Below are 12948 nucleotides of genomic sequence, written 5' to 3' on the forward strand. Positions count from 1 at the left end.
CCGAGATGAGTATGGGTCTATAGAAAGATTGAAAACAGTACTCTGACAAATTTGCCCCTTTAATCTAGAAATGGTGGAGGTCTCAGCACCCAAACGTCCACTGATTAAAATGTCTGATATGTTCAAAGAGTCAGAGCATAGGAACACTACACACCTTTTCATGCAGCACTCAACTAAAATTAAGAAAAATAAATTTATATTTATAAAAACCTTTCAGAAAAATTGGCTACATGTGATGCATACAAGCTCTGGGTCAGTACATTACATACCTTTTGGGCAACCGCTGAAAATTTGAGCACATTGAGGGTCTCATCATAAGCAGAGGCCGCCTGACTAATGTTTACAATCATGCACACTTTCCCTTTGCCGCTGAAAAAGCTCTGCAGATAGTGGGTAAGCTTGCTTTCTCGAAATGGCACATGCTGCTGGAACCTGAAACAAATAAATTACCGTACTCAATTATCAGAATACTAGATGGTGGCCCAATTCTAACGCATCGGGTATTCTAGAATATGCATATCCACATAGTATATTGCCCAGCCCACATAGTATATTGCCCAGCCCACATAGTATATTGCCCAGCCAACATAGTATATTGCCCAGCCAACATAGTATATTGCCCAGCCAACATAGTATATTGCCCAGCCAACATAGTATATTGCCCAGTCACGTAGTATATTGCCCAGCCACATAGTATATTGCACAGCGACGGAGTATACAGCACAGACCCACGTAGTATAGAGACAAAAAAAAAACAAAAAAACATATACTCACCTTCCGAAGGCCCGTTGAAGTCCTGCTATACTCACCATCCGCCGCCTTTCCCGCTCCTTGCGACGCTCCCGGGACCGCTGCATTGCAAGCGGCAGCTTCCGGTCCCAAGGCTGGAATGAGCAGGACCTGTGATGACGTCGCGGTCACATGACCGTGACGTCATGGCAGGTCCTTGTCGCACACCAGCCCTGGGACCGGAAGCTGCCGCTTGCAATGGAGTGGTCCAGGATGCGTCGCGAGGAGCGGGAAAGGCGGCGGAGGGCGAGTATAGCAGGTTTTTTTTATTATTATTATTATTATTATTATTATTAACATGACATTTTTTACTATTGATGCCGCAAAGACAGCATCAATAGTATATAGTTGGGGACACACAAGGTTAATAGCAGCGGTAACGGAGTGCGTTACACCGCGGGCAGTTACCGCTGCCATTAATCCTGTGTGAGCGATGAGTGGAGGAGATTATGGAGTGGGCGCCGGGCAGTGAGTGCAGGGGAGTAGGGAGGGACTAATCGGACTGTGCCCGTTGCTGATTGGTCGTGGCAGCCATGACAGGCAGCTGCTGAGGCCAATCAGCGACGCGGGATTTCCGTTACGGAAGTTGAGGACAGAGACGGAAGTGACCCTTAGACAAATTATATAAAGTGTGTGTGTGTGTGTGTGTGTGTGTGTGTGTGTGTGTGTGTGTGTGTATATATGTGTGTGTGTGTGTGTGTGTGTGTGTGCGCGTGTATGTGTGTGTGTATATGTGTGTGTATATGTGTGTGTATATGTGTGTGTATATATGTGTATGTGTGTGTGTGCTATAGTCCATGGCATCATAGTTCTCTTTCTCGCAGTCTATGACATTCGCTCACATACCGCGCTGCTATCTCCACCGCTCTCTCTTCTTCTCCCAGCAGGATATACGTTTTCTCTTCCTCCTTCATGGTGATGAAGTCTGGGAAGAGATGTGAGAGTCTCCTGAAGTGAGTGTCCCTCACTGCTGAGTATTTGGAGCGGTGTAGCAGGAAGTGGGTTTCGTCCTCTATGGCCTCCTGATCACAGTGTTGGCACAGTCTTTCCTCCCTGGGCTTGTAGCTCTGCCTGTGTCGGCCACATTCAATGGCCAGACTGTGGGCACTGAGTCTATATCGGCTCAGGATCTGGCAGTCTCTGGGGTCCGGGAGTTTCTCCAGATATGGGGCCAGTCTGTAGTCTCTCTGTAGGCTCCGGTACATGGTCAGTTTCTGTGAGCTGATGATATCATTCTTCCAGTCACTGACATACCTCTCCTGGCCTTCATCTGCCATCTTCCTAATTCCGGCTTTTGTCAGGTTGTTGTGATTGGTGTTCTGGTCCGGTTGGGTTTGGCTGGGCTGTTCCGAGGGTTCTGGTTTTTCTGTTTCACCTACATGTATCAGGGCTTTATGGCGATGGGAGCTTGGATTGCTCCTATGCAGGTGAGCCCAGAATGACAGCGCCCTCTTTAGAACTGTTAGGTGTAGAGGGAATCTGCCCAGCTCGGCCCGACAAGCACTGTTGGAGGTGCTCCGATGGACCTGGAGAAGGTGCTTGCAGAATTCCAGGTGGAATATTTCTGTTGGACTGGAATCCCACTTTGACCAGTCTGGGTAGGTGTGAGGACCCCAGACGTCGCTGCCATACAGGAGGATTGGGGCGATGATGGAGTCGAAGATTTTTAGCCAGACCCTCACTGGTGGCTTCAGATGGTAAAGTGTCCTTCGGATGGCATAGAAGGTTTTGCAGGCCTTGTCTTTCAGGGTCTCTATGGCTTGTTTGAAGCTCCCTGACCAGTGAATCTCTAGGCCCAGGTAGGTATATTTGTCCGTTCCTGTGAGGTCGCAGTTGTTGAGGATAAATGATGGGTGTTGGTCTGATCTTCTCTTTCTCCTCTGGAACACCATGGTGTTGGTTTTCTTTAGGTTGACCGGTAGAGCCCAGGTGGAGCTGAATTTCTCTAGGATTTTCAGGTTGTCCTGGAGGCCTTTCTCGGTTGGTGACAGCAGCAGCAGGTCATCTGCGTACAGCAGGAATTTCACCTGAGCGTCGTGGAAGGTGAGACCTGGTGCTGAGGAGGATTCCAGGGCGGTAGCCAGCTCGTTGATGTAGATGTTGAAGAGCGTTGGACTTAGGCTGCAGCCTTGTCTGACTCCGCGGCTCTGCTGGAAATAAGCCGTTCTTTTGCCGTTCACACTCACGCTGCAGCGGTTCTCGGTGTAGGAGCTTTTGATGACATCGTAGGTCTTTCCTCCTATTCCACTCTCCAGCAGTTTCAGGAATAAGCCCAGGTGCCACACTGAATCAAAGGCCTTTTTAAAGTCCACAAAGCAGGCGTATATCTTCCCATTCTTTGTATTGTAGACGTGTCTCTGAATGAGGCTGTGCAGAGTATAGATGTGGTCAGTGGTGTGGTGGTTCGGCATGAACCCTGCTTGGCTCTTGCTGAGGACGTTGTGCTCGGTGAGGAAGGTGAGGATCCTCTTGTTCAGGATACTGTTGAACAGTTTTCCCAGGTTGCTGCTGCCACATATGCCTCTGTAGTTGGCTGGGTCATACCTGTCCCCACTCTTGTGGATGGGTGTGATGAGGCCTTGGTTCCAGGTACGAGGGAAGTAGCCGGCACTCAGTACAATATTGAAGAGTTTAACCATTGCAGCCTGAATTTCTGGTGGGCTGTACTTCAGCATTTCTGGTAGGATTCCATCCAGGCCACCGGCTTTTCTACATCTTATGGAGGAGAGTTTCTCGGTTACTTCCTGTAGTGTTATAGGTGTATCCACCGGGTTTTGGAAGTTTTTGATTTTTTCCTCCATTGCTTTTAGTTTCGCCATTATGTTTTCCTGTTCTTGGCTTAGTCCTTCCTTTGGAATGTCTTTATAGAGGTCTCTGAAGTATTGGAGCCAGAGGTTGCCATTTTGGATATGGTTGTTGTTTTTCTTGTCTTTGGTGCCCATGTGGTTCCATAGTTCCCAGAAGGAGTTGTCTTGGAGGGCGTCTTGGAGTTGATTGAGCTTGGTAGAGATGTAACTCTGCTTCTTCCTCCTGAGGATGGTTTTGTACTGCTTTTGTATGGAGTCATAGGCTTCCCTCAGACCCAGGTGGTTGGGGTCTCTGTTTCTTGTTGGAGGCTGTTCTCAGGGTCTTCCGTACAGCTTTACATTCTCTGTCAAACCAGCCATTAACCTGTGTTTCTTTTGGTCTCTTGTAGTCGACTTTTTTAATGTCGGACAGTCTGGCCATTGCGTAGAATATATTGTTGAGGTCCTTTGCTGCTTGGCTCACTCCCTCTGGGTTTGGCATGTACTCGAGGTTGTAGAAGTGGTGGAGCATCCGCTGTATTTCAGGTCTGCTGAAAGCTTCTTTATATTTTAGTGCCGACATTTTGGACCATTTATAGGATGGAGGCCGGGTGAAGAGGCCGCTCTGCTGTGGCTTCTGAGTGGATGGTTTCTCTGTAGATTTCATGTACAGAAGAAGTTGGCTGTGGTCTGACAGGTGCGTTTGTGGGGTGACTATGAAGGCGCTGACATCTGCCAGGTTCAGGTCTGTAATGGTGTAATCAACTACACTCCTCCCTACATGGGAGTTTAGTGTATACCTTCCTAAGGAGTCACCCTTGCTTCGTCCATTAAGGATATGAAGTCCTAAACATTTACATACGTTCAGGAGCTTTCTGCCACTTTTGTTAACTGTACTGTCATAGCTGTTTCTCTCAGTGTGTACAGGGTCTTGGCCGTCATTCTCTGCTCCAAGTATGTAGATGTTTCCATCTGGTCAGGAAGTCTCTCTCTCTCCCTGTTCTTGCATTGAGGTCTCCAAAGATGAGAACTTTGCCCAGGGCCTGATAATGGGCGGCTTCTCTTTGTAAGATCTCGAAGCAGTCTGGATTGAAGTAGGGGGACTCTGGTGGTGGTGGTATATAGGTGGCACAGAGGTGGACATCAGACTGACCGGTGAGGATGGAGCTGCTGATTCTGATCCATATGTGGCTGTCTCCTTTCTTCACCAGTTTGATGTACTGGTGGAGCTCCTCTTTATACAAGATCGCTACTCCTCCTGAGCCACGGCCCTGTTTGATGTTTTTATTTTTCTGGGCATGGACCAAGAATTCCTTGTATCCAATAGGCACCAGGGATTCGTTTTCGGTCCATGTTTCCAGGAGGATCTGAATGTCTATATTTTTCATACTTTGTATAAAATCAGGGTCCTTTGTTTTAGATCTAAAGGTTGAGGCGTTGAGACCCTGGATATTCCAGCTGCCGATTGTAAGTGAAGACATTCTTCTGTGTGGTTTGTGTGTATATACCTTGTAATGAGTATGGCTGTGTGGGACAAACTGGATTTCTGACAGTTTTACAGAAGTGCTTGGTTCCATCCAGTCACATTATTATTCTGCACAGCTCCTTGAGCAGGTTCTTTATCTCAACCCTATCTCTGCTCTGCATGTATCTGTGTGGGCTTGGTGGTCTCCTCCGTGGAGGTCTCCACCTCCGATGGTCTGACACTGGGTGAAGAGCTTTGTTTCCAGCTTCAGGAGGTAGCCTTGGGGTTTTCTGCTTTATCGTTCTCGGGGGTCTTTCAGTGTGATTATGGCCACTGTTGAATCCAGGCCCGGGGTCTCTGTTTAGCACGATGTCCTTCAGCTCTTTGGCCAGGAGGCTGACCCCTTGTTTGTTGAGGTGTTTATCATCGTGCAGGTGACTGTTGTTTATGGAGAGGTGTTGTGCCAGGGTCACGTTTGGCACAGTCTTGATCTTTTCAGTCAGTTCTGCATTGATGGCTTGGGTGGTTGGCCTGAGTATGTCCTTTCTTGGAAGCAGCGATGACAGAATGATTTTACTGTCCGGGAATTTTAGGTTTGCCATCTTTGCCAGGTTGATCAGTTGTTCTGCGATCTGCTGGTCTGGCAGATTATTATACACACGGGTACAAACAATGTGCTTTGGGTTGGTAAACCGTGGTCTACTGATGACCTCTGTCACCTGTTCAATACTTGCACAGCGGATTGTACGGACCTGTTTTCCTGGGAATAGCCGCTGTGTATTTAGGTACTTCCCATTTGAGTCCATTATTAGGACAATATCAGGACTTTGTGATGTCTTGGGTGGGCTACAGTGCTGCTGACGGGGGTCTGTGGTGCTGGCTTTGCTGGTGGCTGGTTCTCTTCTCTCTTCCATCTCTCTGGTTTCAGGATTTGAGTCCATTATTAGGACAGTATCAGGACTTTGCGATGTCTTGGGTGGGCTAAGGTGCTGCTGACGGAGGTCTGTGGTGCTGGCTGGTTCTCTTCTCTCTTCCATCTCTCTGGTTTCAGGATTTGAGTCCATTATTATGACAATATCAGGACTTTGCAATGTCTTGGGTGGGCTACGGTGCTGCTGATGGGGGTCTGTGGTGCTGGCTTTGCTGGTGGCTGGTTCTCTTCTCTCTTCCATCATATTGTTGGTTATTATTTTAATGCTGTTTGGTGTCTCTACATTCTGTTCAGTGGTGGCCATGTTGTCTGCTCTCTGGCTTGTTTTCATTGCCCCCTGCTGGTTCAGATGTCCAGGGCTATGGGCTTCTAATTCTGTAATCTCCTTTCGGAGTTGATCATTGTCTTTTTTCAGCTTCCCCATTTCCTGTAGTGCTGCCTTGTGTTGACATTTCATTTCACACATTTCAGCCCTTATTTTCTGTATGGCTGTGTCTTTTTTTGCTTGGTAATTTGCATTGCTTTGTGAGTTTCTTTCACATTCTAATTTCAGTTGGACCAAGTCACTTTCTAGTTGAGATAAGAAGTCTCTGATGTTATCAGGCGAGAGGTGTGAAGTGTCGGGGGTTAGGCAACTCTGTTTGGGAATCTCTATGTGAGCATTAGAGGTAGCTGCTGGGGCTTGTAGTCCTTTATAGGTTTGTGCCTGCTCTTTGATATCAGAAAAACAATTTTCAAATTGCTGCAGAATCTCCTCCGTCCCCTGCGCCATGACTGTGCCATTTTTGTATAGGATTATGGTGAGCGCATTGGTGTCCTCATCTGCTTGGCTGGTAATTTTAATCCGCTGGCCCTTATTATCGTTGGATTTAGATACATGTTTATATCGATTGCACAGCGCAGTGTGCCAGGCTGAGAGATGGTCTGTATAGAATAAATAAATTGTTTCTTCTTTTTCGTTCTTCCTTTGTGAAATCTGCATAAAGAGTCTCTGGATTCTCTCTAATGTAGTCCTTCTTGTGTTTATTGCCCCCCTGTGTTATCTCCTGATCTGGCCTCCAGCATTCCTGTGTCTCTGGCTCTGGGCTTTGTTCATTTACTTGTTCTAAATTTGTGTTTTCCATTTTGTAGTTATATGTTAATTATAATCCTTGTTTCTAAGGAGGTTAATTTGTAGCAAGTCTATAGGTTGTGTTGTAGTTAAAGAATTCTCCTACCTTCTATAGGTCCAGGTATCGGGATGTCAGATGTATGATGTCGGCTGTTTCCAGTCTGTGTTTTCAAGGAGATTCTTGTTTTGTCCTTTAAATCCTCCAATTCTTCCTTTTTTCATAAAAAGTAAAGTCCAGTTCAGTCCAGATCACTTTTATGTTCCACGGAGTTGAGTTTTTCCAGGAGATATATATATCTCACGAAAGCAATTATAAGTGTACTGTTAACCCCTTAACACTCCATGATGGATAAATACATTACGGAGAAGCTCAGTGTATGTGTGGCGTGCTCAGGAGCTGAGCCCGCTACACACAGGGCAGATGCTGGATGTTATACAGCTGTCAATTGCCCTAAATACCATCAGAGATTGCTGCTGTTAGCCCACTGCAACATTTAAGAGCAGAGATCCCGTCCAGACATCCGTTCTGGTGCCCATAACTCTCCCCCCACGACATGATCACCATGGCATTGTTGCCATCTTGGTTCTCCTATGGAGTCTAGATGGCCTCCATAGGAGACCGTGAATTTTTACTATAAACACTGATGTATTGCAGTATATTGTATAGGCAATGTTTATATGAAAAAAATAAATAATTGTCTGATTAAAAACAAGTTATCACTAGTGATGGGCAAACACACACAGTAAAGTTTGGGGTCCGTACCGGACAGCTAGTGTCCATGCACAGACCTCGAATAAGGAGTTCCATGCTCACGGAAGTCCATGTTAATGTTCAGGGTCGCCAGCACGAACAAAGCTTGTTGAAAGGCTATAGCACAGCCAGCCAAACAACAAGCTTTTCTGAGGTAGGCACTTCTGGATCCATCACAGCCATGCCAAGTATGTAATGGCTTTGATTGACCAGTGCAACATGTAACCAAAAAAAAACCATAACCAACGACGTTAGGTATCCTCTTCATTTTTTTTTTTTAGGGATTTAACCCCTTAGCGATTGCCGATACGCCTTTTAACGGCGGCCGCTAAGGGTACTTAAACCACAGCGCCGTTAATTAACGGCGCTGTGGGAAAAGTGTATAGCGCCCCCAAGAGTCGGATTTTCTTTGGGGTCTCGGCTGCCGGGGGTAGCCGAGACCCCAGAGAACATGATTCGGGGGGTTTTGTACCCACCCCGCATTTGCGATCGCCGGTAATTAACCGTTTACCGGCGATCGCAAAAAAAAAAAAAAACAACACGCGATCTCTTTTTAATTTCTCTGTCCTCCGATGTGATCGCACATCGGAGGACAGAGAAAGGGGGTCCCAGATAGCCCCCCGATACTTACCTATCTCCCCCGATGCTCCTCGTGTCTCCCGGTGGGCGCCGCCATCTTCAAAATGGCGGGCGCATGCGCAGTGCGCCCGACCCTGCGAGAATCTGTGGGGTCTCGGCTGCCGGGGGTAGCCGAGACCCCAAAGAGCATGATCGGGGTCGGTTTTACCGACCCCCTGTTTTGCGATCGCCGGTAATTAACTGTTTACCGGCGACCGCAAAAAAAAAAAAAAAAAAAAGTAAAGTGTAATTCTCTGTCCTCTGATGTGATCGCACATCAGAGGACAGAGAAATAGGGGGATTCGGGGACCCTACAATACTCACCTGCGTCCCTGGATCCTCCTGCTGCTCCTCCTGGCCGCCGGCAAAAGAAAATGGCGGGCGCAAGCGCAGTGCGCCCGCCATCTGTCTCCATCTGCTGGCCGGCAGGAGAACAGCAGTTGGGGCTAAAATTAGGGTTAGGGCTAGGGTTAGGGCTAGGGTTGGGGCTAAATTTAGGGCTAGGGTTGGGGCTAAATTTAGGGTTAGGGTTGGGGCTAAATTTAGGGTTAGGGTTCGGGCTAAATTTAGGGTTAGGGTTGGGGCTAAATTTAGGGTTAGGGTTGGGGCTAAATTTAGGGTTAGGCTTCTTTCACACTTACGTCGGTACGGGGCCGTCGCAATGCGTCGGCCCGACATACCGACGCACGTTGTGAAAATTGTGCACAACGTGGGCAGCGGCTGTAGTTTTTCAACGCATCCGCTGCCCAATCTATGTCCTGGGGAGGAGGGGGCGGAGTTACGGCCACGCATGTGCGGTCAGAAATGGCGGATGCGAAGTACAAAAAAACGTTTCATTGAACGTTTTTTTGTGCCAACGGTCCGCCAAAACACAACTGATCCAGTGCACGACGGACGCGACGTGTGGCCATCCGTCATGATCCGTCGGCAATACAAGTCTATGGGCAAAAAACGCATCCTGCGGGCACATTTGCAGGATCCGTTTCTTGTCCAAAACGACGGATTGCGACGGATGCCAAACGACGCAAGTGTGAAAGTAGCCTTAGGGCTAGGGTTAGGGTTGGGGCTAAAGTTAGGGTTAGGGTTTGGATTAGGGTTGGTATTAGGGTTAGGGTTGGCATTAGGGTTACGCTTGGGATTAGGGTTAGGTTTGGGATTAGGGTTAAGGTTAGGGTTGTGATTAGGGGTGTATTGGGATTAGGGTTAGGTTTGAGGTTAGGGTTGAGATTAGGATTAGGGGTGTGTTGGATTTAGGGTTTTGATTAGGGTTATGTTTAGGGTTGACATTAGGGTTGTTTTGGGGTAAGGGTTGTGATTATGGTTAGGGTTAGTGATTAGGATTATGGATCAGGTTGGGATTAGGGTTAGGGGTGTGTTGGGGTTAGGGTTGGAGCTAGAATTGGGGGTTTCCACTGTTTAGGTACATCAGGGGGTCTCCAAACACGACAGCCAATTTTGCGCTCAAAAAGTCAAATGGTGCTCCCTCCTTTCTGAGCTCTGCCGTGCGCCCAAACAGTGGGTTACCCCCACATATGGGGCATCGGCGTACTCAGGATAAATTGGACATCAACTTCTGGGGTCCAATTTCTCTTGTTACCCTTGTGAAAATAAAAACTTTGGGGCTACAAAATTTTTTTTTGTGGAAAAATATATATATATTTTTTTATGACTCTGCATTCTAAACTTCTGTGAAGCACTTGGGCATTCAAAGTTCTCACCACACATCTAGATAAGTTCCTTGGGGGGTCTAGTTTCCAAAATGGGGTCACTTGTGGAGGGTTTCTACAGGTTAGGTACATCAGGGGCTCTGCCAACGCAACATAATGCCCGCAGACCATTCTATCAAAGTCTGCATTCCAAAACGGCGCTCCTTCCTTCCGAGCTCTGCCGTGCGCCCAAACAGTGGTTTACCCCCACATATGGGGTACCAGCATACTCAGGACAAATTGGACAACAACTTTTGTGGTCTAATTTCTCCTGTTACCCTTGTGAAAATAAAAATTTGTGGGCAAAAAGATCATTTTTGTAGAAAAAAAATGCGATTTTTTTTTTTCATGGCTCTACATTATAAACTTCTGTGAAGCACATGGGGGCTCAAAGTGCTCACCACACATCTAGATAAGTTCCTTAAGGGGTCTAGTTCCCAAAATGGTGTCACTTGTGTGGAGTTTCCACTGTTTAGGCACATCAGGGGCTCTCTAAACGTGACATGGCGTCCGATCTCAATTCCAGCCAATTCTGCATTGAAAAAGTCAAACGGCGCTCCTTCACTTCCAAGCTCTGCGGTGCGCCGAAACAGTGGTTTACCCTCACATATGGGGTATCGACGTATTCAGGAGAAATCGCACAACAACTTTTGTGGTCTAATTTCTCCTGTTACCCTTGTGAAAATAAGAATTTGTGGGCGAAAAGATCATTTTTGTGTAAACAAAAGCGATTTTTTATTTTCACGGCTCTACGTTATAAACTTCTGTGAAGCACTTGGGGGTTCAAAGTGCTCACCACACATCTAGATAAGTTCCTTAAGGGGTCTAGTTTCCAAAATGGTGTCACTTGTGTGGAGTTTCCACTGTTTAGGCACATCAGGGGCTCTCTAAACGTGACATGGCGTCCGATCTCAATTCCAGCCAATTCTGCATTGAAAAAGTCAAACGGCGCTCCTTCACTTCTAAGTTCTGCGATGCGCCCAAAAAGTGGTTTACCCCCACATATGGGGTATTGGCGTATTCAGGAGAAATTGCATAACAAAATTTATGGTTAAATTTCGGATTTTACATTTGTGAAAATAAAAAAAAAAAATGGTTCTGAATTAAAATGTTTGCAAAAAAAAGTTAAATGTTCATTTTTTCCTTCCATGTTGTTTCAGTTCCTGTGAAGCACGTAAAGGGTTAATAAACTTCTTGAATGTGGTTTTGAGAACCTTGAGGGGTGTAGTTTTTAGAATGGTGTCACACTTCACATTTGAAGTCATTTTGAGGGGTCTATATGATAGAAAATAATGATGTGGTCCCTAAAAAAAAAAAAATGGTGTTGTAAAAATGAGAAATTGCTGGTCAACTTTTAACCCTTATAACTCCCTAACAAAAAAAATTTTGTTTCCAAAATTGTGCTGATGTAAAGTAGACATGTGGGAAATGTTATTTATTAACTATTTTTCGTGACATATCTCTCTGATTTAAGGGCATAAAAATACAAAGTTTGAAAATTGCAAAATTTTAAAAATTTGCCATATTTCCGTTTTTTTTAATAAATAATCGCAAGTAATATCGAAGAAATGTTACCACTAACATGAAGTACAATATGTCACAAAAAAACAATCTCAGAATCAGCGGGATCCGTTGAAGCGTTCCAGAGTTATAACCTCAAAGTGACAGTGGTCAGAATTGCAAAAATTGGCTCGGTCATTAAGTACCAAATTGGCTCTGTCACTAAGGGGTTAAAAATAAATTAAAAAATAAATTTAAAAAAAAAACACGGCATAGGGTCCCTCCTATTTCTGAAAACCAGCCAACGTAAAAGCAGTCAGCTGGGGGCCGGTATTCTCAGGCTGGGAAGGTCAACGGATATTTGGTCCTCCCCCACCTAAAAATAGCATGCCGAAGCCACCACAGAAAAGGCATATCCAGTAGATGCGCCAATTCTGGCACTTTTGTTTGTAAGCTTGCAAGCAGGACCCTCATTGCTCTTTGTATCCATTTTGAACTGTGATTTCTGTTATGCTGTGATGTCTATTGTCTGTACAAGTCCCCTCTATAATTTATAAAGCGCTGCGGAATATGTTGGCGCTATATAAATAAAATTATTTGCCTGACTCTTTCATTTGTCCTGGTGCGGTGGGAAAAGGAGCAATGGTTTTGGGGTTGATGTGACCTTTTTAAAGTCTGCTGACATGAAGCCCAGAGGTTAGGAATGGAGAATTGTCTATCAGACACCCGCATAACTAACACCATAGTTAAAATAAAACATGTTAAATTGTCCCAAAAAAATTGGCCTTTAATTGTACAAACACACACTGACCCTCTTAAACCCATTTATACCTTTAAAAAAATAAATAAAAAGTGTAAAAAGGGTCCGCTGTAAATCTATCTCACGACGATCCCCAACTCTGCTACATCCAGATATAGTGATGAGCGGTGCCATCAGTAATGTGACCACTCAGTATGACAACCGGAACACACAGATAGTAGCGTGTGAATATGGTTGCCGCGACAAGCGCTGACGTCAGTAAAATTATCGCAGTCCATTGGCTGTGAGCTGCGATAAGCTTACCGACGTCGGCACTCTTCGCAGCAACAGGATTCACATGCTGCGGTCTATGAGTTACAGCTGTCGTTCTGAATGGTCACATTACTGAGGTCACCACTCAGCAATGCATCTGGATGTAGCAGAATTGGGGATAGTCATAGGACAGATTTACGGCAGACCGCTTTTAACAGGTAAGGCCATGTTCACACAGTGCGTTTTTTACCGCGGAACCGCGGCGGTTTTGCCGCTGCG

General features: G+C 46.0%; 1 protein-coding gene across 1 annotated transcript in view; it reads right to left on the minus strand.

Moving 5' to 3' along the window:
• KIF20B (kinesin family member 20B) overlaps positions 1 to 12948 on the minus strand; it is a 195013-nt gene that overhangs the window by 105150 nt on the left and 76915 nt on the right. Inside the window, exon 12 of the mRNA XM_069753484.1 lies at positions 270 to 432. Within this exon, the coding sequence (XP_069609585.1) occupies positions 270 to 432 (163 nt within the window). The remainder of the gene's footprint in view (positions 1 to 269; positions 433 to 12948) is intronic.

The sequence above is a fragment of the Ranitomeya imitator genome, chromosome 2 (genome assembly GCF_032444005.1).
Source record: "Ranitomeya imitator isolate aRanImi1 chromosome 2, aRanImi1.pri, whole genome shotgun sequence".
In the NCBI taxonomy this organism is placed as follows: Eukaryota; Metazoa; Chordata; class Amphibia; order Anura; family Dendrobatidae; genus Ranitomeya; species Ranitomeya imitator.